At 47.3% G+C, this 27,550-nt stretch overlaps 1 protein-coding gene across 1 annotated transcript in view; it reads right to left on the bottom strand.

Moving 5' to 3' along the window:
• The window catches only part of LOC310696310 (low-density lipoprotein receptor-related protein 2-like), a 50,004-nt gene that overhangs the window by 4,027 nt on the left and 18,427 nt on the right, over window positions 1–27,550 (bottom strand). Inside the window, exons 13-29 of the mRNA XM_083481619.1 lie at window positions 27,094–27,321; window positions 24,507–24,818; window positions 23,938–24,147; window positions 21,543–22,019; window positions 20,501–20,716; window positions 19,390–19,631; window positions 18,844–18,970; window positions 17,682–17,857; window positions 15,886–16,072; window positions 14,888–15,106; window positions 14,040–14,220; window positions 12,452–12,650; window positions 7,108–7,272; window positions 4,911–5,111; window positions 2,095–2,638; window positions 1,436–1,564; window positions 353–460 (exon numbers count right to left, since the gene is read on the bottom strand). Of these exons, the coding sequence (XP_083337745.1) occupies window positions 353–460; window positions 1,436–1,564; window positions 2,095–2,638; window positions 4,911–5,111; window positions 7,108–7,272; window positions 12,452–12,650; window positions 14,040–14,220; window positions 14,888–15,106; window positions 15,886–16,072; window positions 17,682–17,857; window positions 18,844–18,970; window positions 19,390–19,631; window positions 20,501–20,716; window positions 21,543–22,019; window positions 23,938–24,147; window positions 24,507–24,818; window positions 27,094–27,321 (3,921 nt within the window). The remainder of the gene's footprint in view (window positions 1–352; window positions 461–1,435; window positions 1,565–2,094; window positions 2,639–4,910; window positions 5,112–7,107; window positions 7,273–12,451; window positions 12,651–14,039; window positions 14,221–14,887; window positions 15,107–15,885; window positions 16,073–17,681; window positions 17,858–18,843; window positions 18,971–19,389; window positions 19,632–20,500; window positions 20,717–21,542; window positions 22,020–23,937; window positions 24,148–24,506; window positions 24,819–27,093; window positions 27,322–27,550) is intronic.

The following is a 27,550-nucleotide window of genomic DNA, read 5'->3' as shown; positions in this document are numbered from 1 at the left end:
AGGGGATTCTTGATGTTGTCTTGTTGGGCTATGTATGTGATAAATGGGAACCAAGGCGTCTTCTTCTATTTGTCCCCGTGTAGGTTTATAGGTTAGTTTTTCTAAAATAAACCTGTGTTGAACCCTTCTGTTACCTGGTCCCCAGTTTAAGCAATCTAGAGCAAGTCTTAAAGATATTGGGAGTTCTTCCAGAAGGCAAGCAGCTTGACAGATTCAAATAAGGAAGAACTGGTGCCCCTATTTTTGTGTTAGGTTAAGAAGCCACCATTTTGAGTTATAGCCCCGGTTGACCAAGTAACTGCTCAGAAGTTAGTTTAAAGGTCACCCCTTTAAAACTTTAAAAATGTTTTACCTTGTTGGTTGAGTTTGCTGTAGATCTTTATATCCACAAGTTTCTGCTCTTCTTTAAACCACCAGTTTTCCGAATCATCCAGTCTGCTGTGCCACACCTTCGTTGCACCTATTAAGACATAAAATAAGAGAGAAAAATTGGAGACACATTCCTTACAGTAACCTAGGGCTTTACTGGGGGGTGGGGGTGGGTTGGTGTGAAACTATATGGCATTAGAATTTCCCACCCCAATTCTCAACTAGCTAGAATCTGTTTATTTCTGAGCTAATTAGGTAAGTTATCTTCGTGCGCAGTGCACTGCATCAAGGCTCCCAAAGAATACCAGCTGAATGTGTCCCATAAGCTTAGGAATAACGCTAAACACTCACCTGAACCCCCTAGAATGCTGATCATTTAAGACTTCTAGCTAGAATCAGTTCCTTGGCATCTGCCCCACTTAATTTTGTTGGCATGCCATGGACTTCTCAAGTCCAGGCAGGTGATCAAGCATCGCCATGTGCTACCATCTGCCACATCTACCCAGTGGCGTAAGAATGGGGGGACAGGGGGCCGTAGCTCTGGGCGCACATTTCTGAGGGGGCACAACCAGACACCCCCCATGACAGGCACCCTCATTGAGGCTGTAGCTGTGGGGAGACAAGCTGTGCCCAGGCCTAGCCTTTGGGGCTGGGGCACCGGCAGTACCTCCTCCTCCTTGTGGCCAGTGAAATGACCTCCGTGTGCCCCACCACTGGGCTGGCTGAGAGGGAGGGAGGAAGAGGAAGGTAGGAAAGCACTGCTGGAGCCACGAGCATTGCTCAGAGTGCCTTGCTGCAATGATAGGTAGCATGAGGGGACACGGTGGTGCCCTCAGCTTCACTTTTTGTCTGCCTTATCTCTGCTCCCTGGTTGGGACTAGTTCGCAAGGAGAGATTCCCTTGATTAGACGCTGGCCAGCAAAAGGGACTGACCATTGCGCAGTCCACCAGAGGGGCACAACACTTGCCCCACCCCGGAGACCAGCAACCCATGCTACATCCCTGCATCGACTCACACTTTATTTAATGTTTTGCTGGAGTTCTGCATTTGTTGGAGCCTGCTTACCATTGCGTGCCGTTGTTGTCCAGACCATTATTCCCTCCCCGGCTGTGAAGAGTGTAAGGCCACGCAGCCCAGAACGAATGAGCCTGTGCTGAGTGCCATCCATCCGAATGCTTTCCACAGTGCCTTTTGCTGGAAGAAAGGAAGTTAGAGGCTGAGCTGTGTAAGAGGAATATGCATGGGAACTACCTCCTGTTGTTTCTTGGGAGCAAAAATATCATTGAGCTTCAACCCACAGTACATTAAGGACTGGCATCTGCAGAGAAGCATCTCACTCGCTGACTTCCATTCTCTAAACTTTGCATGATCTTGAAATATCTCGTCTTGAAGGCATTCCTAGCAGGAAGTCACCAACACTTGTTACATTGATTAGATCTTTTTGGCCATGCCTATCTTGGACTTTTGCTTCTATGCAGGATACAGATACAGCTTAAACACTGACACCATATCCGAACTGGATTTGAAAGCCAGCCCATTATAGTAAATAAAAATAAATGCAATAAAGTTAAGAAAGGATCCATTTCCAGATCCCAAGATGGGTTATTTTAAAAGTTAGCTAGTGGTTCAGCCAGTCCAGGAAGCTGGCCAAGCCTTTCAACATGCCCCTATGGAGGCTAGCTGTGCCCAAATAATTATACCATTGTGGATGTTAGACTACTTACCTTGGTCAGCCCAGTAGACCTGGGTGCCATAATCTACTATTGTTAAACCCACTGGAGTCTGTGATGTCGCCCAGAGAATGTTCCTCTTGCTCCCATCCATGGAAGAACATTCTATTACGGGACCAAGGGTGCTGTGTTCGTTACCGGAGTCGACAAAGCACATAGCCGCAGTTGGGGGATGCAGAACTACAGAAGTTGGATGGGACAGCCCATCGCTGATCAGAACAAGTGTGTATCTCCCATCTGACGTTGCTACTTGGATTGATGGGTGCTTGCTGTCAATCCAGTAGATGTTGCCACTCAGCCAGTCAAGAGCTAGTGAGATCACGGTCCCCTTGACCGGCAGGACTTCCTTCAGTGCAACTCTCCCGGCGTCCTTCATAGCTAAGACCTTTATGACGCCACCTTCAGACTCCGAGAAGTAAAGTGCATTGTCGCGTACAGAGTAGTCTACTGCTGCCAAGTGGTTGACGCTTGTCATGGGGAGGGTGCTGTGGACAGGGGGCAGCTGCCCCGAAATGGAGCGCAGTTTCTTTACGTAGACCTAGGATTTTAGGACAGCATTAGAGACATTTATATGGTTTTGGGAGGCAACAAGAGGGTGTTCCATTTGAAGCTTCAGCGGAGAAATTCTGCCAAGGAAACCCTTCTCATATGACCTAAATCTACAGTGGTACCTCGGGTTAAGAACTTAATTTGTTCTGAAGGTCCGTTCTTAACCTGAAACTGTTCTTAACCTGAGGTACCACTTTAGCTAATGGGGCCTCCTGCTGCCGCCGCGCTAATGGAGCACAATTTCTGTTCTCATCCTGAAGTAAAGTTCTTAATCCAAGGTACTATTTCTGGGTTAGCAGAGTCTGTAACCTGAAGCGTCTGTAACCTGAGGTACCACTGTGCTGGTCTTTAGGGCCTTTTTGCCACAACTGGCAAAGATGAGCCTTTACACAAGTCTAAAAGAAGAAGAAGAGTTTGGATTTGATATCCCGCCTTTCACTCCCTTTAAGGAGTCTCAAAGCGGCTAACATTCTCCTTTCCCTTCCTCCCCCACAACAAACACTCTGTGAGGTGAGTGGGGCTGAGAGACTTCAGAGAAGTGTGACTGGCCCAAGGTCACCCAGCAGCTGCATGTGGAGGAGCGGAGACGCAACCCGGTTCCCCAGATTACGAGACTACCGCTCTTAACCACTACACCACACTGGCTCTCAACTGTGTCTCTGCAACACAGTGAAGTGGAAGCTCTCCATTGATGTGTTTGGTAAAAGTGTACAAGGGGTCTGACTGAGGCATCACGGTCTTCCTCACTTGCGAGAGAAAAGACAATGGACATTTCACAACGGCGATTGCTGCAGGGAAAGAGCTTCAGTAACGTGCGACCCTGAAGTTTTGGATCCCCTCCAAACTGGTGCCAAAGTTTTGTGCTATTTTTGTGCCACCCCCCCAAACTGAGTAATTGATACTCCAACCAGGAGACAAAGGTATTCCCACCCCCAACAAGCCAACATTGTGTGATTCACTCCAAATTTTGCAACCGTTTCAAACCTTTCTGCACTGCAAACCCTGCTCCCAAAATGAGGAATTGATACTAAAAATTGGGTTCCTAGTTAATGCCGCTGAAGTGAAATGCACTCAAGATCCCACCTTGTCTGATTGGCTCCAAGCAGTGCCAAATTCTCACAGTTGCTTTGCACCGTTTCAGAGCACAAACCCCATGTTTTGCATTGCCCCCCTAAAAAGCAGCACAGTAAATGCATTAAAACTGGGAAATATCTCTGCCTAGAGGCTGACTTAACGGCAGTTTGAGCATTTCCGCTGCACCAAACAGCAGAAAACTATTGCATAATGACTGCTCTCCACATCAAACGGAGGGCACCCTTTGCGTGCCAGCGCGCAGCACCCCCAATCCTACGTGACACCCGGCAAAGCTCTCCTGACCACCTCCCAGGTGTGGACCAGGTGAGGGTAGGCTCCAATCTTTAAGCATAAAAGGGGGTGGAGCCTACCTGGGAGCTCTCAGTCAGGACCAGAGCTTCAGGACTTCATCCTCTGAGAAGGTAAGACTGGGGCCACAGTCTGGGGTGGGGAGCTATGCTTGCCATGCCTTTAACCCCCCACCCAACTCCTGGTGGGGATCCCAGGGTCCCCTGTTAAAGGGGTTGTATTGAGGGGAGTCACTGACCATACGATGAAAGGTTGTCAGTGCACTCCCCCGTGTTGCGGTGAATTAGTGGGCAGGCTCTCTGCTTAAACATACCGTATTTTTGGCTCTATAAGACGCACCCGATCATAAGACGCACATAGTTTTAGAGGAGAACTAGAAAAAAAATATTCTCTCCCTCTCTGCGCAGCGCCCCTTCAGCAAAGCGGCAGGAGAAACAGAGCCCCTTCCATTTCTCTTCCCACTTCGCTGAAGGAGCGCTGCGTAGAGGGAAAGCTGCGCAGCGCCTCTACAGCGAAGCGAAGCCAGGAGAGCAAGAGGGATCAGTGCGCACCGACCCCTCTTGCTCTCCTGGCTTCAGCGAAAGCAACGCGAAGCCTCTGGAGTTCGTGTTACAGAACATCACAAAGCTAACACTTTGGTATCAGTCGAGAGGGGATCCAAAATTTTGAGGTCACGCTAAAATGCAGCTCATGGAAAGGGAGATGAGATACACAACATTTTTTGTCGAGCAGCCCTGTAAGACCTCAATCTAGTCCATGTTTACCCAGCAGGGAAACAAATCCTTTCCTTTTCCAACTTACCACAAAGGGGGAAAGGACCCCTTGGACTGGAAAACTAAATTCCCTGTTATTATGCAAGAGGTCATTTGCAGCAATACCTGAGTAACAGAGGCTTGTGCAACCAGAAACATGAATGCCGTCTCCTTCAGAGGAACGCAGGTCTTTTCATCGTTTGAAAGCACAAGTCCAGCTGGGCAGCGGCAGCTCCCTCTTTTGTTTGGGTTCAACAGGCACAAGTGGGAACAGCCATTTCCCGCACACGGGTTGGGGGCTCCCGGCTGAAGAACTTCATGCAGGATCTGCAAGCCAATTTCCCCAGATGTTAAAAGCCTTGACCGAGATTGGTGTTTCCAGGGCATCTCTGTCTGTAGCCTGAATAAAGACTGTGCACTGCAACATACACTGTGCTGGGAGAAATCTGCAGTAAAGCCCGTTTGCGTTGTGTGGGTGGGTTGGGGAAAGTAAAAGCATTTCCCATTTAATCTCAAGTTTGTGACAGTTGTCATGAAGTGGGGGGAAAAGGTACCTTCCATTCTCCATTTGACAAAGGATGAGGCCCATGAGCCAAGTGTGTAACAGGTCAGTTTCCCTGGCAGTCTGGATTTAGTCTAAACCACAGAGCCTAGGGCTTGCTGATCAGAAGGTTGGCGGTTCGAATCCCCGCGATGGGGTGAGCTCCCGTTGCTCGGTCCCTGCTCCTGCCAACCTAGCAGTTCAAAAGCACGTCAAAGTGCAAGTAGATAAATAGGTACCACTCCAGCGGGAAGGTAAACAGTGTTTCCGTGCGCTGCTCTGGTTCGCCAGAAGCGGCTTAGTCATGCTGGCCACATGACCTGGAAGCTGTACACCGGCTCCCTCGGACAATAAAGCGAGATGAGCGCCGCAACCCCAGAGTCGGCCATGACTGGACCTAATGGTCAGGGGTCCCTTTACCTTTACTCTGCATTTTTGAAGCAGAAGAGCTTGCGTTGATCCCCAGCTACTGAATAACTCTTAACAAACCGCGTCCTTCAGGCCTTCATTATTATTACTATTTCCAATAGACTGTAAGGGCTTTGCCAAGCTAAGTGGAATGCTTACAGCTTCTTTACACAAGTGTGATTCACTTCAGCAGGCAAGTTGGATGCAGCTTTTACTGATGGCTGGCAGTCTGAACCACACTCACACATGGGACTTCCCAAAATGAGTTAACACTAATTAGTGCAGCAGCTATACTCACAAGAACAGCGGCATTTGGCCTATACCTTGTTCCAGTGGCGTAGCGTGGGGGGTGCCAGGGGTGCCGGCCGCACCGGGCGCAACATCTGGGGGGGCGCGAGTCCAGAGGGAAGGGACAAGTTCCTCCGCCGGGCTCTCCGCCGCCACCGCCAGCCTTGCGCCCTAGCGCGCGCCCCCCCCCGCCGCTGCGGCTGCGCTCCACTCACTGCTCGCAGGAGGAGCAGCCGCTGCAGCAGCGCCGATGCCGCCACCAACGCCTGGCCGGGCACGGGCAGCCTCCGCACCCCGCCGCCGCCGCCATCCCCTCGGCCCAGCCACAGGCGGCGGCTGCTTCTGCCGACTGGGAGGGAGGAGAGCTCCGAGGGGCCTCGCCGCGCCCTGCGCTCCCCGAAACCCTCCGAGAGGAACCCGGCGGGCGGGCGAGGGTCTCCCGGCAGAAGGGGGCGCCGCTGGCTCCGGCTCTCAGCGCAAGTCTCAGCCGCAGGGGGGGGCCAGGACGGAGCACGGCTGGAAGCCCCCGGACCCGGCTGGGAGGAGGAGAGGTGCTCGCCAAGCCCGGATCTGGAGCTCCACCTACAGCCCAAGGAGAGGAGGGGGCGGGGAGGCGCCCGAGGGGAGGGGGCTTCGGCTGCCTCGGCCCGTGGGGGCTCCGCAAATAATAAATTTAATAAATTCCTGCTGAGCCTTTGGGGGGGTCCTTGGCTCCTTCGCTCGCCCCCAGCCCCAGTGGCGTAGCATGGGGGTGCAGGGGGGCCAGGCGCAACATCTGGGGGGGGCGCTCGCACTCGAGTGCTAAAATCCACGGGTTAGGGGGCGCAAATTACTTGCCTTGCCCCGGGTGCTGACAACCCACGCTACGCCACTGCCTTGTTCCTAACCGTGTTTTCCATTCTCCCAGCCTGCCTTGCAGCAAAGCTGTTTTACTTGCTTAATATGATAGCATGAGAGTTTTGCTCAGAGGGATGCTATGCAAACAAAGTCCCAGCAGAACCCAGTTTCAGTTATTATTCAATGCTTGGCAAGGAGATACACTCTTGGCTCAACCGACTGGTCCCTACAAAGAGTTAAAGGCAGTACCTTAAGTCCATATGGTTGCCCATGACGCTTGATAAGGACGGATCTATTCTTTCCAGTCCTTTTGTGTAGTCTCTGTACTGTCCTTGTTTTCAGCTCAGACCAATAAACGTAATCCTCAAAGACAGCCACTGCAAAGGGACTATGAATTTCAGTCACCTCAAACACCTAGCAGAGGGGAAATGAAGTGTTGATGTCAGGATACTTATCCCAGTTTGACCTAGATCTTATGTTCAACAAAGATTTGGAAGTTTTTAAATGAGAATTGTTCCCCCAACTTTTGTCTTTGTCACTTCTGGGTCAAATGCAAGATTTTGTATCCATATAGAATTCTATCAAGATTTACTGAGAGCAAAGATGGATTGTTACACTGAAAGCAGCAGCAGTTCCCACTTTCAAAGGAAAAAAGAAGCCTCAGCTCTTGAATATATAAGCTTACCTGAGCTTCGTCCACAGCTGGAAGCAGGCATTTATTTGATATTAATTTAACTTGCGTACTGCTTTATATTTCAAGAAATCTATAAAGTGGGTTACGTCAACCGTACTACCAACGCTTCTAAAGTACCACATTTAAGTAACGTAAGAACTAAATCTCTAAATACGCCTGAGTAAAATAAAAAACAAAGGTAAATCTTACACAAAATGAAAATACATCAATGTACAGTATAATTATATACAGCTGAATCAATGGAATTTATCACAACAGATTATATGCATACATATAACTGACCCAGAACAAAGTGGCAGTTAAATTTCAGGCTGGAAGTTTGAAAGAATAGTGGGGTCAGATAAAAGGATGGTTTTTCTTTACTGATATTGTGAATGAACTTGAGTCAAGAACAAAGAAAGTGGATTTTAAAGCAGTATATCTACTTTGGGGTCGCCATATATATATATATATATATGCAGGTTTTGGAGTCTTCGGGTGTCTTCCCGTGTAAGAGTTGGGGTGTCTAGGCGACGTTTCGACGAGGTCTCACTCGTCATCTTCAGGCTGGTGCTTTCGGCTTCTTGTTACTGGAACAGAGCAGGATCTCAGTGTTTGAGTTCCTATAAATACTGTTGAGGGGGTGTGGTGTATAGCCTCCAACGTTCTGGGCAGAGAGGAAGTTCCCAGGTTAGTGTGCCTTTTCTTCTTTTGTTCCTTAATTACTTGAGGGATATCTTGAGTGATTTCTTGAGTGATATTCTGAGTACCACTTAGGTGGGTCATTAAGTGTGGATTAGTTGCTAAAGCTTTCGTGTCTTGACCTCTTGAGCTTGTGAAGAGTTTTTCTGAGAAGATGGCTGTACTGCACTTAGTTGTGCTCTGGCTTGGCTTCGTGTATAGGGGCGAGCTGTGGTTTTGTGCCCTGTGCCAGCCAGATCTGTGTAGGGATTGCAGGGGGGTGCAGCATCCGGAGGTGCCACTATGGTTTGGCTACTGGATGGTGTCTGTAATTTATCTGTGGAGAGGGTCTGGGTTTGGGTCTGGTGTGGTTGATTGGTGATGGCGTTCTGTGTGCCTCTGGTTCTGGTGTCGGTTTTTGTGGGGAGGGCTAATTTCCAGATGTCTGGCAGGCGGGACGTGTCGTCACGCTTGTTCATGTTGTGAGGGTGTTTCTCTATCTCGATGGCTTCCATGATTATTCTCTTGTGGTGATGTTCCATGTTAAAGAGCAATTTGGAATCTGCAAAATTAATTTCGTGTCCTGTTTCTTTCATGTGTTGGAAAAGAGAGGAAGTTTTTTCTTCTTTTTTGACGGCATTCTTGTGTTCTGCGATACGTGCATTTATTCGTCTGTTTGTTTGTCCAATGTACGTGGCTGGGCAGACTTTGCAGGGTATTTCATAGACCCCTTGGTTTTCCAACTGGATTTTATCTTTGGGGTTTCTGAGGATATTGGCTATTTTTTGGTTGGTGCAAAAGGCTGTTTTGATATTGTGTTTATGGAGGATTTTGCTAATTTTATCTGTAGTGCCCTTGATATAAGGAAGGAGGGCCATGCCATTGTTTTCTTCTGTGTCTTGGTTTTTGGGGGGTGTTTCTTTTTGGATTAGCTTCGTAACCCTGTTTTGCTGGTATCCATTGGCGATTAACACATTTGAGAGATTCTGTAACTCAGTTGTCAAGTGGTCTTTGTCAGCCAGGCGTTTGGTTCTGGAGATGAGAGTCTTGGCTACGGAGTTTATTTGTGCAGGGTGGTGGTGTGATTGTGCATGTAAGTAGCGGTTGGTGTGTGTTTTTTTCCGGTAGATAGTGTGTCCTAGGGAGCCATCAGGTTTTTTGTAGATTAGGACGTCAAGGAAGGGAAGTTGGTTGTTGGCTTCTATTTCCATAGTGAATTGTATTTTGGGGTGTAGGCTGTTGAGTCGAAGCTAGCCTAACCAAAATCAACCCAGATGAAGCCAATAAAATCAGACTTGAAGTCACCAACATCCTCTGCTCCAGCAAACCACCCAGAAGCAATTTACACAAAGAAGAACAGAAAGCACTCACCAACCTGAGGAAAGACAACAACATAATCATTCTCCCAGCAGACAAAGGTAATGCCACTGTTGTGATGAACACATCGGACTACCAAGCAAAACTATCAAATCTACTCCAAGACCCTACCTACCAACCTATAAAAACAGATCCCACCACCTATCTGGAAAAAACCACCAAATCCAAAATAAAAGCCTCTCCTATCAGTGAAGAAATCCAGCTAAGAATCATCCCCAGAGAAAAATCATCCAGATGCCCCAAACTCTACGGTCTCCCCAAGATACACAAAGAAGGAACACCACTCAGACCAATAGTCAGCTCCATAGGCTCACCTCTACAAAATCTCGCTAAATTTCTCGCTAAGCAACTTCAGCCCTATGCAGAATCCATCGCTTCACACGTTACTAACTCCTTCCAGTTCATAGAAACAATAAAGAAGCAAAACCTACATCCCGATGACCTACTTGTGAGCTTCGATGTTGTATCTCTCTTCACACAAGTGCCCATTAATGAAGCCTTGACAGCCATTCAAAACAAATACAATCCCCCCGAATACATCCTGGACCTGACCAACCACTGCCTAACCAACACGTACTTCATCCACAATGGACAAAGATACAAACAGATAGAAGGAGCACCTATGGGATCACCCCTCTCACCGGTCATCGCAAATTTGTACATGGAACACTTTGAAACCAATGCTTTAGACAAGTCAGAACACAAACCCAAACTTTGGCTCAGATATGTTGACGACACCTTTGTAATTTGGCCACACGGGAAAGAAAAACTAGATAGCTTCCTCACACATCTCAACAGCCTACACCCCAAAATACAATTCACTATGGAAATAGAAGCCAACAACCAACTTCCCTTCCTTGACGTCCTAATCTACAAAAAACCTGATGGCTCCCTAGGACACACTATCTACCGGAAAAAAACACACACCAACCGCTACTTACATGCACAATCACACCACCACCCTGCACAAATAAACTCCGTAGCCAAGACTCTCATCTCCAGAACCAAACGCCTGGCTGACAAAGACCACTTGACAACTGAGTTACAGAATCTCTCAAATGTGTTAATCGCCAATGGATACCAGCAAAACAGGGTTACGAAGCTAATCCAAAAAGAAACACCCCCCAAAAACCAAGACACAGAAGAAAACAATGGCATGGCCCTCCTTCCTTATATCAAGGGCACTACAGATAAAATTAGCAAAATCCTCCATAAACACAATATCAAAACAGCCTTTTGCACCAACCAAAAAATAGCCAATATCCTCAGAAACCCCAAAGATAAAATCCAGTTGGAAAACCAAGGGGTCTATGAAATACCCTGCAAAGTCTGCCCAGCCACGTACATTGGACAAACAAACAGACGAATAAATGCACGTATCGCAGAACACAAGAATGCCGTCAAAAAAGAAGAAAAAACTTCCTCTCTTTTCCAACACATGAAAGAAACAGGACACGAAATTAATTTTGCAGATTCCAAATTGCTCTTTAACATGGAACATCACCACAAGAGAATAATCATGGAAGCCATCGAGATAGAGAAACACCCTCACAACATGAACAAGCGTGACGACACGTCCCGCCTGCCAGACATCTGGAAATTAGCCCTCCCCACAAAAACCGACACCAGAACCAGAGGCACACAGAACGCCATCACCAATCAACCACACCAGACCCAAACCCAGACCCTCTCCACAGATAAATTACAGACACCATCCAGTAGCCAAACCATAGTGGCACCTCCGGATGCTGCACCCCCCCTGCAATCCCTACACAGATCTGGCTGGCACAGGGCACAAAACCACAGCTCGCCCCTATACACGAAGCCAAGCCAGAGCACAACTAAGTGCAGTACAGCCATCTTCTCAGAAAAACTCTTCACAAGCTCAAGAGGTCAAGACACGAAAGCTTTAGCAACTAATCCACACTTAATGACCCACCTAAGTGGTACTCAGAATATCACTCAAGAAATCACTCAAGATATCCCTCAAGTAATTAAGGAACAAAAGAAGAAAAGGCACACTAACCTGGGAACTTCCTCTCTGCCCAGAACGTTGGAGGCTATACACCACACCCCCTCAACAGTATTTATAGGAACTCAAACACTGAGATCCTGCTCTGTTCCAGTAACAAGAAGCCGAAAGCACCAGCCTGAAGATGACGAGTGAGACCTCGTCGAAACGTCGCCTAGACACCCCAACTCTTACACGGGAAGACACCCGAAGACTCCAAAACCTGCATTCCTGTACCCGTGAAAATCTACGAAAGCAAATATATATATATATGTGTATATATGTGTGTGTGTGTGTGTGTGTATGTATTTATATATGTGGGACACGGATGGTGCTGTGGGTTAAACCACAGAGCCTAGGGCTTACCAATCAGAAGGTCGGCAGTTCGAATCCCCGCAACGGGGTGAGCTCCCATTGCTCGGTCCCTGCTCCTGCCAACCTAGCAGTTCAAAATCACGTCAAAGTGCAAGTAGATAAATAGGTACCGCTCCGGCGGGAAGGCAAACAGCGTTTCCATGCACTGCTCTGGTTCGCCAGAAGCGGCTTAGTCATGCTGGCCACATGACCTGGAAGCTGTACGCCGGCTCCCTCGGCCAATAAAGCAAGATGAGCGCCGCAACCCCAGAGTCGGCCACAATTGGACCTAATGGTCAGGGGTCCCTTTACCTTTACTTTACACACACACACACACACACACACACACACGTGTGTGTGTGTGTGTGTGTGTGTAAGAGAGAGAGAGAGAGAGAGAGAGATCACATGAATATTATAAAAAAGCATTTTCGCATGCAATAACACATTTGGCAATCACTCCATCCACACACCAGGAATGCTTATAAGGTATGCTGTACCTTCATACCACTGCCATCCAAGTAGGCCGACCCAATATAGTGAAACTTGTCATCAGACCAGAAGATTTTCCAGCTCAAGAGGTCAAGGGTTATGCTGGTGGGCCAGCCAAGCCCATCAAGCAGTACCGATCTGCTGCTTCCATCCATACCAGCTTGCTCTATTTTGGAGTCATCCCCTATTGCAGACCAATACATTAACCTAAGGAAGAGAAGGTGAATGTTAAGATACTTTTGCAGGGCAGAGAAACTGAATGGACTTCCGTTTTCACACACTACCGATACAATGCTCGTTGGAAAGAAAAGGTTCGCAAGCCTAAATTCCATTTTAGTCTGCAGATTTCAATTGCCATTTTCCCATTTGTCCCCTTTTGAGAATCGCACATCTTTTACCATAGCCAGAGCCTACTTTCAGCCAGGTCATGAATCCCTATGACCAGAGCAGGAGCTCAGATCAAAAATTCTGCAAATGGTAAGTGTGCATTGTCCTTTGCACATGAGTTGACCCCTAGCACACGAGGATGAAAAGCTGGTCTTCCGTGAAGTTTAGAGTTCCAGTTCAGACTCTTTCTTTTTAACCCGCATGGCTTATATGCATGGATCATCCCCAATAAGGGGTTGCCATCAGTCCCATTTTGTGGCAATCTTTTTTTTATGTTTTGATTGGTCAAGCTTGCCAATCCTATTTGAAAAGTTTTTGTATGTGGTGGGCAGGCACAGCGATACAACGTGCACCTTTGCTCTTTTTTATTTTAAAGCTTAGGCTAGCCTTGAAAAGAAGCCAAGATCAAGAGCCAAGACTAGAATGGCAGGCCAGCAACGCTTCTCACAGTAATTAGAATGGCATGTGTGGCTTTTCGGCGGCCTGTATCTGGCACATGCAGCAGACTACATGCTACCTTGGTTCCCAAACGCCTTGGTATTCAAACACCTTGGTTCCCAAATGCCGAAAACCTGGAAGTAAATGTTCCGGTTTTCGAACGTTTTTTGGAAGCCAGACGTCCGAAGTGAGTGTTGGCTATTGTTTCCGGGGCACCAATCAGAAGTTGCACCTTGGTTTTTGAACATTTCAGAAGTCAAACGGATTTCCAGAATGAATTGAGTTTGGTGCTTTTGTTTTTGCGATTTATTTTGTGTTTTCGAGGCTTTTTCAGTTAATTTGTTTTTGTGACTGTGTGGACCCAGTTCAGCTACTGATTGATTGTGTGACTGCAGAAATGGATAAAAGCCCCCCCCCCCATCCAAACAAGGACTATCATCAGTGCAGTTAAGGAAAAAATAATAATTTTTATCATCTACAATACTGTCTTATTTATAGTACAGTACATTGATTTTTGCTTTCATTTTGTGGATTGACGGTCTCGTTAGATAGTAAAATTCATGATAAATTGCTGTTTTAGGGGTTGTTTTTAAAAGTCTGGAACGGGTTAATCCGTTTTGCATTACTTTCGATGGGAAAGTGCGCCTTGGTTTTGGAACAGACTTCTGGAACGGATTAAGTTTGAGAACCAAGGTACCACTGTATTCCACTTAGAAGCCCAACCCTCTTGGAAGCAATGTTCATAAAATACAGAGACTCTGAACCTCTTACCCATCCAACGGGTGGAGTGCGAGTGACCGAGGCTGATCCAGGTAATCCAGAACCACAGTCTGCTCAGGAGTTCCTCTCCATTTGCCATTTAGCTGTGTAGCCAAGATCTGTCCTGCCATCCCATCTGTCCAGTAAAGATTTCTTCCTACCCAGTCTACTGCTATGCAATCCGATTTGATTCCTGGAGTCATGGGGGGTGGAATAAAATGAGTGCACTCCACCGACATGCAGGAACGTAACTCCCCATGCAAATCGGTCATTGCCTGTATTTACTCTAGCAGGTGCCAAACTTGCTGTGTTAAAATCACCTAGGCTGTAAGAAAAGACAGGTGTAGCTACCTGCAATGACTTTCTGCAGCATTTCATGGATTGCACAATTTTCATTTGTGCTCCAAACCACCTTGCAAATACTGGTGGCCTGGACAAGTGGTTGCTCTTGAATTAGTCCAGGAAGCTTCTTCTGGAGCAGGGGATTTGTTCCAGATTCAGTTTATTATTACAGTGGTACCTCGGGTTATATACGCTTCAGGTTACATACACTTCAGGTTACAGACTCTGCTAACCCAGAAATAGTGCTTCAGGTTAAGAACTTTGCTTCAGGATGAGAACAGAAATCGTGCTCCGGCGGCGCGGCGGCAGCAGGGGGCCCCATTAGCTAACATGGTGCTTTAGGTTAAGAACAGTTTCAGTTTAAGAACGGACCTCCGGAACGAATTAAGTACTTAACCCAAGGTGCCACTGTATTTTACATTCAACAAGTACGAAGTTTCATCAGAGACTTTCAGCAAAGTTCAAAGTAAGTAGTTTGCTCCCAAGTCAGATGCCCGAACCTAAACCAAAAGACCCACCTTTAACTAGAGTCCCCCTTTCCTTGTTTCTCATGTTCATCCACTTAATACTTTCTGCATTGAGGTCCATCCAGAAGATTTTCTGTTCTGCCAAGTCATAGTCGATGGAAAAGATAATAAAGTCCTTCTCAATGGTCAATATAACATCTTCTTTCAGGCTCCTTAATCCATATAGGATCAAATTGAACTGAACTGCAACAAGCAACTTCGGCTCAGAGCCTGCAGGAAAGAGAAGTGTTTACACATTGCAGTTTACTGCTGCACTTAACATTACTCCCCACATTTGTATTTGGGTGAAAAGTAATACATGGCAAGTTACGCCAGCTTTCTTTTCAATTGTTTGCAACTTCAGTCTTTGCAAAGCAATGCTGCTTTTCGAAGCAGCAGAATTCTAGGTGCTAAGTCGGGAGTCCTTGCCCAACTAACAACTCTATTAGAGCTGCTCAGCAAGCTCCCATCACTTTTCCAGCACCGTGCAGGACAATACAGAGGCTTAGTTTCTACAGCTTCCTAGCCCCAAGTCTGTGGGTGAATGTGCCTGAAGCCAAATTCTTTTATTCCACTTCAGGCAAGCTCAGCTCAAGCCACTGAACAACGCAGACATATGCCTACCAGAAGAGGCAAGCTCCACATTTACAGGGCCTTACCAACTACTTTAGGGACGCGGGTGGCGCTGTGGGTTAAACCACAGAGCCTAGGACTTGCCGATCAGAAGGTTGGTGGTTTGAATCCCTACGACGGGGTGAGCTCCCGTTGCTCCTGCCAACCTAGCAGTACGAAAGCACGTCAAAGTGCAAGTAGATAAGTAGGTACCACTCCGGCGGGAAGGTAAACGGCATTTCCGTGCACTGCTCTGGTTCGCCAGAAGCAGTTTAGTCATGCTGACCACATGACCCGGAAGCTGTACGCCGGCTCCCTCGGCCAATAAAGCAAGATGAGCACCACAACCCCAGAGTCGGCCACGACTGGACCTAATGATCAGGGGTCCCTTTACTTACCAACTACTTTGCAGGTGTGGCCATCTGGTTCCAGCAAGTAGCCAGGGTGGCAAGTGCACATATAGCTTCCCTCTGTATTGACGCAAGTCTGGCTACATTTCTCCTCCGACAGCTCTTTACATTCATTGATATCTTTGCAGGCGCGCCTGTCGCTCCTTAGCCGGAATCCTTCGTAGCAAGCACATTTCTGTAAGGAGAAGGTTACGTTAAAAGAAACTTGGGTCTTCATGTTGCAGGCAAGCGGGTCGCTTTTATCATCTTCGTTCAGAGTTTTTATGCTGGAATGCTCATGTATGAAAAGTTGCTGCTGGAGAAAAGTGAAATGATCGTTGCTGCTCAAGACTGATTGGTTGCTTTCTGTGTTCCATTTCTTTCATGGAAAGAGCCTTAGCAAGCTTCGTCCTGGCAGAAGCAGTGGTCAGTTTAGAAGTCACTCAATGCAGAGCCCTGCGGAATGGGTTCTAATGGGCAGGGGAGGATGTATGAATTGCAGTTCATCCCTCCAGACTCTCAATGTGTGTGAGCTGAACAGGGTTTCAAAACCCCATCCTTGGCAGCAAAATTAAAAGGAGCTCTGAAGCAAGCTGGCTCGCCCTTTTGTACATCGCTTAATGAAGGAGAAGGTGACAGCTTGGGTCCAAAAATATAATTTACTTACTTATATTCTTGCACTGGTTCACAGCAATTGCAGCAGTAAAAACTATGCAGGTGAAATGCTTATGTTTATAATATAAACAGCTTCAGGCAAGTGCCTAAAGGTGGAGCAAATGGAGGCATAGCTGCATCTAACGCCGGGCAAAGGAAGAGAGAGGGGGGAACAAGTAGTACCATATTTTTTGCTCTATAAGACTCACTTTTTCCCTCCTAAAAAGTAAGGGGAAATGTGTGTGCGTCTTATGGAGCGAATGCAGGCTGCGCAGCTATCCCAGAAGCCAGAACAGCAAGAGGGATTGCTGCTTTCACTGCGCAGCGATCCCTCTTGTTGTTCTGGCTTCTGAGATTCAGAATATGTTTTTTCTTGTTTTCCTCCTCTGGTGCGTCTTATAGAGCGAAAAATACGGTACTATATGCTCCTCCCTCTCCAGGATACGACGGTAAATGACATCATACAGTGCCCTGTCTACCAATTGTATTTCTATGGCCTGTGCATTTGCCAAGCAGCAATACAACTCTGAGCATCTTAAAAAGCAGAGACATCACCTTGCCAACAAAGGTCCATATAGTTAAAGCTATGGTTTTCCCAGTAGTGATGTATGGAAGTGAGAGCTGGACCATAAAGAAGGCTGATTGCCGAAGAATGGATGCTTTTGAATTATGGTGCTGGAGGAGACTCTTGAGAGTCCCGTGGACTGCAAGAAGATCAAACCTATCCATTCTTAAGGAACTCAGCCCTGAGTGCTCACTGGAAGGACAGATCCTGAAGCTGAGGCTCCAATACTTTGGCCACCTCATGAGAAGAGAAGACTCCCTGGAAAAGACCCTGATGTTGGGAAAGATGGAGGGCACAAGGAGAAGGGGACGACAGAGGGTGAGATGGTTGGATAGTGTTCTCGAAGCTACCAGCATGAGTTTGACCAAACTGCGGGAGGCAGTGGAAGACAGGAGTGCCTGGCGTGCTCTGGTCCATGGGGTCACAAAGAGTCGGACATGACTAAACAACAACAACAACACAACTCTGTGGACGTAGCCCCTTCTCATGCTAACTAGCAAGAATATGCACTGGTTAGGTTTGGCTGCTAATCTCCCACAAGCCCAAAGTGGTAGTATAGTCAACATCCAAGAAGAAGCAAACTTACAGGCCCGCTAGGAGACTTGTAGCAGATCTGGGAGCACGACCGCCGGCATGAAAGAGCACAATTCCTGCCTTCATCGGTCCCACCCTGACAGTCTGGTCTCCCATTGCACACCAGAGTGTAATTAATGCAGGTTTCGCCACACTGGAATTCATAGCCCAGGCACTTCCTCGGCTTGCCTGTGTAACAGCAAGAAAAAACTCAAAGACTGTACCAGCATTAAAACATAGAGCAGAAATAAGTGGGTCTTCAGAACTCTTAAGGGGCCAGGCTGTTACAGCAGTAAAACCTGCAAGCCTTTTTACCAGCGGATTTTAAAGGCACTGAAGAAGGAGGGCCTGCAACTGAGAGTTGAAGAGTTTGGTTTTCCAGTTGCTCGTGAGTCTGGTGATAAAGGAAGGAACTGCAGGGGAGAGGGTGGTGAGGATTCAGCAGCACTCCCCCCACCCCTTTAAAACTGCACCTCCAACCCCACTGGGGCAGATGTGGATTTATTTTTTTTAAGGTCTGCTGCTATTGCATGTACTTTGGCTTTCATTTTGCTCATCTGCTAAGGGAATACCGCACAGCAGGGTCAAATCCTGCTCATGTTCTTAAGAGCGAAATGGGTGGCAGTTAAGACTATTGCACTTGCATTGCTGATTGAAATTACTGCGGGCTCATTAACAAGCTTGCAGGGATGCCTATCAGAGCAGGTTTGGGGAACCAAATGTTGTACTATAAAGGCCATCGTCCTGGGCCATGTTTGTTTTGGGCTGACGGGGGTTGTAGTTCAGCAACAACTGGAGAGCCAATGGTTCCTCACTCTTGTATTAAAAGTTCTGATCCACTCTAGACCTAGCGCTGGGTGTTGCCGTTCTCCAAAAAGTGGAGAAGCTTTAGGCTGTCAATCCACTCTACCTTCTGCTATTCTAGACTAGCCTCAAGGTGTTCACTTGAGGATTTCCCCCTCCACACTTGTTTTGATTTCTCCTTTACAGAATGTGATTCCTCTGCTGCTGAACAGCACAAGTAATTTCACCAGCTAAGACTTTTAAAGGCAAGATATTTTTCTCGTGGCTCTTGAATGGGAGTGCCACATAAGTCCAAAGGGGAGAGCTGCTCGACGGTAAAGACTTTAAGCACCTGCAAAAGCTCTTGCAAGGGAAACGTGAAGAGTACTTACAGGAAGTCTCATCACTCCCGTCTCTGCAGTCTGCCTGCCCATCACAGTACCACAGGTCTGGGATGCATTCGGAACTTCTGCACTGCCACTGGTTGTCACCGCACTTGTGCTCTGGCAAACTGCAGTCCTGCAAGGAGAAGGCATTCAAGCAAAAGGGAATACACACACACACACACACACACACACACACACACACACACAATTTCTCCTTTGCCGTTTTCTTGTGCTGCAGGGATAACTACACAACCTAGAAATGGAGTTTGGAGCACTCAATGGCTGCTATGAATTTGTGCTTGCTTAAAAAGCAACCTCTTTGTTGTCCATGCCCATCACAAATACTGTAACTTTTGGACTAGCCAGGTCCTGTTGAAAACACATGTGCATGCTTGCATGTAATTGTTACTGCTTTAAAAGAAACAGATTAGCTGTCTCCTGACCTTAATATATGTTTGTAACTGATCAGATCTTTATAAACAGCCGATTTGATGGCACTCTGCATTCCTTGCCAGTTTACACACACACACACACACACACACACACACACACCTGTTCATCAGATTCATCTTTGCAGTCCTTATCGCCATCACAGAGCCATTCCTTGAGAATGCACTCTCCACTTTTAGGGCAATTGACTTCATCCGAGTGGCAGAAATGTAGTTTTGGGGCTACTGGGCAGCCTACTTCATCTGAGCCATCCTTACAGTCACGGTCTCCATCGCAGTGCAGGGAGTACGACACGCACTGGCCACTTCTGCATTGGAATTCCTGTTCAGTGCACTTTGCATGAACTGCAGAGACAGACAGCAGTGTTTATTGTTTCTAGAAAGCACCCAAGAGATTTCACTCATATAGGATTCATGAACCGTTGAATGCATTCTCCCCACAAGGATCAATGTAAAATATATTTAACACAAGCTACACAGAAATGCATCTGGGTCCACAAACCCTGTAAGAATTGACATATGATTCAGCAGTTTAAATTGTGTGAAGATATAATGACCCACTATCATATGAATTAGTCCTTCGACTGTCATAGCTCCAGGAGACGCGGATATTTACATATCCCTTTGGCAAATAAGCCATGAGGCTACATATGGGTTCAGGTTTGATGCCGACTGCATGTTTATGAATGGAACATCCTGATATTTCACACAACCAGGAACAGGAAAGTGCTGTCCTTGGTTGCTAATTGGCTGCTGCACCAACAGCTGTAACTGCGCAGGCAAATGCAGAATGGGCTTTTGGGATGAAGAGATGCTACAAGCCTCAGGACATCTACTGGATTCAAGGCCTAGCCCTCCAGCCCATTCTGAATTCATCACCCCATTATCCAAAACAGTCAGTAGTCCAAAGCCATTGGCTCCTGGTTCAAGAGTTAAGCATCATTTGAATTAAAAAGTTTCTAGCAAGTTCAGACAGTGCCACCAAAGCTTTTGTTGTAAGGGGCAATGCCACCCTGCAGGTTCAGGGACAAGGTTAAGATACTTTCCCAAAGGCAGCCTGATAAGACACAGCAGGTGGCAGTGTTAGCTCAGGGCATGTGTCTTATGCTATGCTTTACCCAAGCTAATAGTCAGGAACTTTTGTAGAAAGCTGGCAATTTGGAAGCCGAATGTACCCATTTGGGCACCGCTCTGCCAACTGGGTATTTGCTCACCGCAACCCTGTTCATCGGCGCTATCGCTGCAGTCAGGGCTCCCATCGCATAACCAACTCTCAGGCACACAGCGCATGTTGTTATCACAGCGCAAGGCACACTCTGGAGTTGGCACCCAGCAGCTGGCTTCATCCGAGCCATCGGGACAATGTGGAATCCCATCGCAAAGGAACCTCTCGCGAATGCATTTGTTTCCACTTCGACACTGGAAGCTTCCTTTTAGAAAGAAAGAGAAAAGAACACGTTAAGTTCAATAGAACGGCTAAGGGGGCTGGGCATGTTTAGCCTGGAGAAGAGGAGGTTAAGGGGTGATATGATAGCCATGTTCAAATATATAAAAGGATGTCCTATAGAGGAGGGAGAAAGGTTGTTTTCTGCTGCTCCAGAGAAGCGGACACGGAGCAATGGATCCAAACTACAAGAAAGAAGATTCCACCTAAACATTAGGAAGAACTTCCTGACAGTAAGAGCTGTTCGACAGTGGAATTTGCTGCCAAGGAGTGGGGTGGAGTCTCCTTCTTTGGAGGTCTTTAAGCAGGACTGTAGGACTGGAGAAAGCAAGCGCATACTTCCTAGATTTAAAAAAAAGTTGACAAAATGATAGAGTAAGGTGGTCTATCACGAGGCCTTTTTTGGCGGCTCTCAGCAACATCTGATGCCTTCCCAAAGCCAGGTCAACAACACTGGCAGGGGGTTGGACTCGATGGCCCTTGTGGTCTCTTCCAACTCTATGATTCTATGATTCTATGAAAGGAGGCCCGAAGGCTTTTGGCAGGCAGTGAGAGGGCTGGGGGAGGCCCTCAAATTCTGCCCTTGCTCCCTTCTTTCCCCCCTAGTCAGCATGTCTAACAAGAGCCAAATCTTTAATAATTTAGGGAACTCTGTAGGCCTGCAAAAGTTTGACCTTAGCCCAATCAGCCACATTTGTCCTGCTAGGTCCTTTGTCTCGATGGGGTAGGAGATGGTCCCTCCATTATTAAATTTCACCATGTGCTGGATGGAGTATTAAGCTATTCACGCACAGCATGGAAGAACTTAGTACCTGGTTCACCACAAATGAGGGAACAGAAGTCTTCATCGGACCCATCCATACAGTCCTCTTCTCCATCACAGACATATTCATAGGGCACACACCCCTGCCCATTGAGGCAAGGAAGTTCAGCCCACCCACAGGGCACAGTTGTTAAGACAGTGGTATTGGTTGCATTTGGCACTGTTGTGGTCTTGGTGGCCTTGGGCGTTGTTGCCTTTGTGGTGGTCTTGGGCGTTGTCGCCCTTGTGGTGGTCTTGGGCGTTGTCGCCCTTGTGGTGGTCTTGGGTGTTGTCACCCTTGTGGTGGTCTTGGGCGTTGTCACCCTTGTGGTGGTCTGGGGTGTTGTTGTGGGTGTAGTAGTCAGCACTGTTGTCCTTGACGTTGTAGCCTGCGCTGTTGGTCTTGCTGCTGCAGCTGAAGTAGTACGGTTAGTAGTTGGTGCAGCAGTGCTTATGACAGCAGGCTTTGTAACAGGAACAGAACGCACTGCAATTAGAAAGTTAGCAATCAGTTCCAGTTTCTTCATACTCCTGTTCACATTGCACTGACAGTTTGTGTGTTCGATGGCCAACCCTTAATCTTTATAGGAAAACAGAGCACTTGAGAATAAGCGTTGCAGTCATCTTGTAGCTGCCAGACTGGTGACTGGGAGTGGCCCCTGGGACCATTTAACACCGGTCTTAAAGGATCTACATTGGCTCCCGGTACGTTTCAGAGCACAATTCAAAGTGTTGGTGCTGACCTTAAAAGCCCTAAACGGCCTCGATCCAATATACCTGAAGGAGCGTCTCCACCCCCATTGTCCAGCCCGGACACTGAGGTCCAGCTCCAAGGGCCTTCTGGCAGTTCCCTTACTGCAAGAAGGGAGGTTACAGGGAACCAGGCAGAGGGCCTTCTTCGTAGTGGCACCCTCCCTGTGGAACACCCTCCCATCAGATGTCAAGGAAATAAACAACTACCTGGCTTTTAGAAGACAGCTGAAGCAGCCTTGTATAGGGAAGTTTTTAATTTTTGATGTCTTAAAGGTAAAGGGACCCCTGACCATTAGGTCCAGTTGTGGCCAACTCTGGGGTTGCGGCGCTCATCTCGCTTTATTGGCCAAGGGAGCCAGCGTAAAGCTTCCAGGTCAATTGGCCAGCATAACTAAGCCACTTCTGGTGAACCGGAGCAGCGCACGGAAACACTGTTTACCTTCCCGCCGGAGCGCTACCTATTTATCTACTTGCACTTTGACGTGCTTTCGAACTGCTAGGTTGGCAGGAGCAGGGACCGAGCAACGGGAGCTCACCCCGTCGTGGGGATTCGAACCACCGACCTTCTGATCGGCAAGTCCTAGGCTCTGTGGTTTAACCCACAGTGCCACTCGCGTCCCTTGATGTCTTTACTGTGTTTTAATTTGTTGGAAGCTGCCCAGAGTGGCTGGGGTAACCCGTTCAGATAGGCATTATATAAATAATTATTATCAACATCACATTTTTTTTGCAAGTGTGTCCCATCATCTAAAAGACAGTTGGCGCTCCTGGCTACTTTGTTAGATAGGCAGTCCTGTAGCCGTTAGAATTGTTTTGCCTCTAGTCTGTTGGATCTGTGTTGTGCTTCTGCCTGATCCCTTGCAGATGAGAAGCAGAAGTATAGGCCTAGTACATGTCATGGCAAATCTTAGGACCCATTCAGGATTGGGGAATGCTTTTGGCCCAGCAAGCCAGATCCTTACCTCCCCACCTGGCTAACTATGATAGGTGGTCAGGGATGGTGGGAATTGTAGTGCAAAAACAGCTGGAGATCCTAGTTTGGGAAACACTGTGCATGTGCCTGTGTATGCGTATGTGTGAATCACCTTGCAAAAATGGACCAAAGGTTTATCAGATAAGACTTTCTCTAGACTAGTAGTGCCTGGTCCTGTGTTGAATGAAGCTGGCAAGCACAGCATGTAGCAACATGCCACAGCCAATCCATGCCCCAGACCAAAAAGTCATTTCAAGGAAAAACCCGACTCAAGAGGTGATGGCCATGAATTAAGCAAGTTTAATTCGCAACTGTTTATAAAGCAAACAGTGGATTTCTACAGCTGTTATAAGACCCCTCCCCCCCTGCACAATCGCATGGCCTTAATGATCAACAGCTGCAGGCACCATGGGAGATAGGAACTCTCATTCCCACGCAACAATTGCAGTGAACAATGGTCCAAAACATTCAGCAACTGAACTTCTTACCGTAACTTTAGTGGGCACTAACAGTAAGCCAAGAACTCATGCACTGAAAAGATGATGTAAACATGTAGACCAGCAAGCATTTTTCTGCAGCACATATTTCATAGGGACGACTGAACCACACCCTTTGGTAAGGCCCTCTGGCTGTTTAAGTGCCCAGAACAGGAATTCACAGTGGTGACAAGTCAGTTTACCTGTTATCAAATTTGTGTCAAAGATCATCATTGCTTTCTGTACATTGGCTACTTGCACAGCAGAGGGCACCCCTGATCTTCTGTTCCAGACCACAACTGTTGTTTTGTTGAATGTCACCAGGTAAGGTCCATACACAGCTGCTACGCCATGGGTCCAATTCTCTTTTATACTGTATGTCTTGCGTGTAATGAGGTTCAGCACCTTCAGCCCTACGAACAAGGAAACGCTTATTATTCCATCGCAACAAGCAACCAAAGCGTGTTGTATATTTACACAAGTCACAGCACAACTAGTTTCTAGAAAGTTGACTGGGACAGCCCAGCAACCTTAGCAAATAAGGGCTCAAGCCAATATTGTTTTTAAAAGTGTTTTGTTTTTTAAAAAAAGAAAACACCCACCCACGCCCTCAAAGCAGTTAGTAAGGAAATATTGCCTGTTCTCAGACTAGAGGGTGGGAACTGCTATAAAAAATGGGCTTTGCAGTGGCAATGTTTGTTTACTGCTGCACAGCTAGCACGAGAAACATCAACTACACAAGGTATAACGGGGCAAGCAACATGAAATTTACCCAAGTCTTTGGAAGCCCAGAGGAGGCTACCCGAGCTTATGTCCAAGGCGACTGGAAGATCTTCTGTCCAGGCTTCCTTCCCCACTTCTTTGATACTGCTTCCATCAAGGTTCAGCCTCTGAATTGGTTTCCCACTTTCTAGCCAGTACAAGGATGCTCTCGTCCAGTCTAGGAACAGGTGCCAGATAGCAGCCTTCGCATGATAGAGAACCTTCGTCGTCATGCCAGCAAAACTAGTAACCTTAATTTCAGTTCTGCTACAGGTTAACCAATATAGGTCCCCAGAAGTTATATCGACAGCCGCTTCACAGACTAGGGGGGGAAAGCAAATGTAAAAAATTAAGCTTCTCCTTCCAGTCTCAGTGGAAGCCCAGCTCATCAAGGATGTCCACTTGCAGAACCAACTTCCATTTCCCCTCCCTCTTTCTCCCTGCACATCCTGAAACTGGCTGGGGGGGGGGGGAACCTTGGTTAGAGAAGTGCCCCAAAACATTAAATGGTTTGTGCCACCCCCACACGCTTTCTTGACCTTTCCCTGGCCATTTGCCTATAGGCTTGTCCACACTTCCTAGTTCTGTGCCTAGAAAGCACAGGGGACTAAGCAGTTTCGCCTCTGTGCTGCTACTTTCCTCCCCCACAAAACCTGCTCTTTAGCGCTAAATCGGTGCAAACATCAGACCGGATGACTTGATTGACATTTGCTCAGGTTCAGTGGTAAACAGTGAGTCTCCTCAGGGGAAAGCGAAAGCATGAATGAGCCTTATGAAAGCGTGATGGGTCGTTTTTTATTGTCCCAATCTGCTAACACGGCCTGGGGTAGTAATCACATCAATGGTAAAATTCCGCGCATTTCTGGGACACCTTATGTTGCAGGTGTTTCCTTCGTTTCTGGAAGGAAAATGGTAAGTGGTACCCGGCTGAAATTTGGGGGCACTGCACAGGTGTCAAATGTCCTGGGAGGATTACCTGGAGGTCTTCTGCTGTGTGAACTGCACAATGAAAAGTGCACTGGGGGTGGGGGGGTGAGTTACTTGCTGCACAAAATAGGATGAGGGGTAATCTTTAGGGCTAAGCTACCAGCTGCAGAGGAGGATCAGTTCCTCCATCAGTTTTGCTTTTATCCTTTGCATATTGCCACAGCTTTAATCCACTGTCCTCGCTGCATCTGCCAAAGCTGCTGTTGCTCTTTCGCAGCTCTTAGCTGAAACACTCCTTGTAGAGGGAAGGGTTGGGTTAAGGGCTAAGGGCTTTTCAAGTTACAGGAACATGGAAGCGAGACCTGTGCTGCTGGGAAACTACCGTATTTTTTGCTCTATAAGACTTACTTTTTCCCTCCTAAAAAGTAATGGGAAATGTGTGTGCGTCTTATGGGGCGAATGCAGGCTGCGCAGCTATCCCAGAAGCCAGAACAGAAAGAGGAGTTGCTGCTTTCGCTGCGCAGCGATCCCTCTTGCTGTTCTGGCTTCTGGGATTCAGAATATTTTTTTTCTTGTTTTCCTCCTCCAAAAACTAGGTGCGTCTTGTGGTCTGGTGCGTCTTATAGAGCGAAAAAAATACGGTATTTCCCAGACCTCTTGTACTCCCTCGTCCCATTGCAAGCCACCACAGCTAAAGCAGAGGTGCTGAACAGGCAAGGAAGTTTCCTTACTTCCTCACACATGACTTCAAAAGTCATATCTTTCTGCTGAAATATTTGTCATCATTGGTACTTAGAGCACTTAGAAGTAGCTGTAAGGTTTCAGGCAGATGTCCACATATTTTCTGGCCTGTCTACAAATCCTTTTAGACGGATGCAAAGCATGAGCTCTCCCATAGACAAAAGAGCCTTCTCCAACGGGCAAAGATTCCAAAGCTAGTCGAAGGCAGAAGAACTCCTTTCTACCCCATCACTTTCCTCTTTGTGCAATGCACTCCTAAGAAGCAGCAGAATAGTGACCTTGCTTGTTCTGCTATGGCACTATCTGTCAGATCTGTGTTTGAAGACTTACTGTACTCCTGTGCAAGGCCTCACTGGCTTCTACGGCCTTTTGCTTCGTCTCTTCCCTGTCCAGAGCACAGACTATAGACTAGAAATCCTAAAGGTATGTTGAGTCAAGTAAGAAATTAGGGGTTACGGCACTGTGGCAGCTGGACCACATTGTGCCAAACACTGGACTGGTTACAGGAAGTGTATCCATAAGATAATTATACCATTAAGTCTAGCTGCAAGGACTGAATCACGAAATGGGCAAAGAGGTAAACTGCTGTTCCCTTAGCATCCTGCACTGTCTGCATGTTGATGCTTTAGGGCAGCCTTTCTCAACCTGTGGGTCCCCAGATGTTGTTGGACTACAACTCCCATCACCCCTAGCTAGCAAGGCCAGAGCTCAGAGATGATGGAAGTTGTAATCCAACAACATCTGGGGACCCACAGGTTGAGAACTGCTGCTTTAGGGAGTAAATATAGTCTGGAGCAGATTGGAAACCAACCAACCAAGTAAATTCTCTTCCAAACCCATTTCTTGTCTTGCCATCATCATTAGGAGTTTGTTTTAGAAGTCCATGCTTCATTTGCGTAGAAGCTCTACAGCAATGAACAGGAGCTCACCTGGCGAACCTGTAGGAATTATTAGTTTCGCTTTCGTCTCTTCAGTGAAGCGCATCAGTTCTCCTTTGTCATTAGTCCAGTAGATGAATCCCCTGCTCCAGTCCATGTCCTGGAAATAGACGTTTTCTGGCCACTCCTGAATCACTTCATGCTGCTGCAACACTGTCCCCTTTGGGTCAACTTCCAGCCGGTAGATTTGCTTGTTAGTAGAATACAAAACATTCAGCACTGCAGGAAGAGTACAGGAATTGAGGAACAGGTCTTGCACAACTTGCTAGCCATCCCAGCTCAGTGTCACCGTATTACTCAACCCAAGTATTGCTCTTGCTATGACGAATAGAACAGGTTATGACTTCAGTAGTCACCTGGGCATCTTATAGGCTTGATACCTGCACCGTCTGATTTTGGTGCTAGAGTAACAAGTTGATGCTCAAGTAGTCATGCTAGCTGCTCAGAG

This window comes from Podarcis liolepis, assembly GCF_965112155.1.
Source record: "Podarcis liolepis genome assembly, chromosome: 17".
NCBI classification, from domain to species: Eukaryota; Metazoa; Chordata; class Lepidosauria; order Squamata; family Lacertidae; genus Podarcis; species Podarcis liolepis.
The sequence above is the reverse complement of the archived record's forward strand: the minus strand, read 5'-3'. Positions and strand labels throughout refer to the sequence as shown.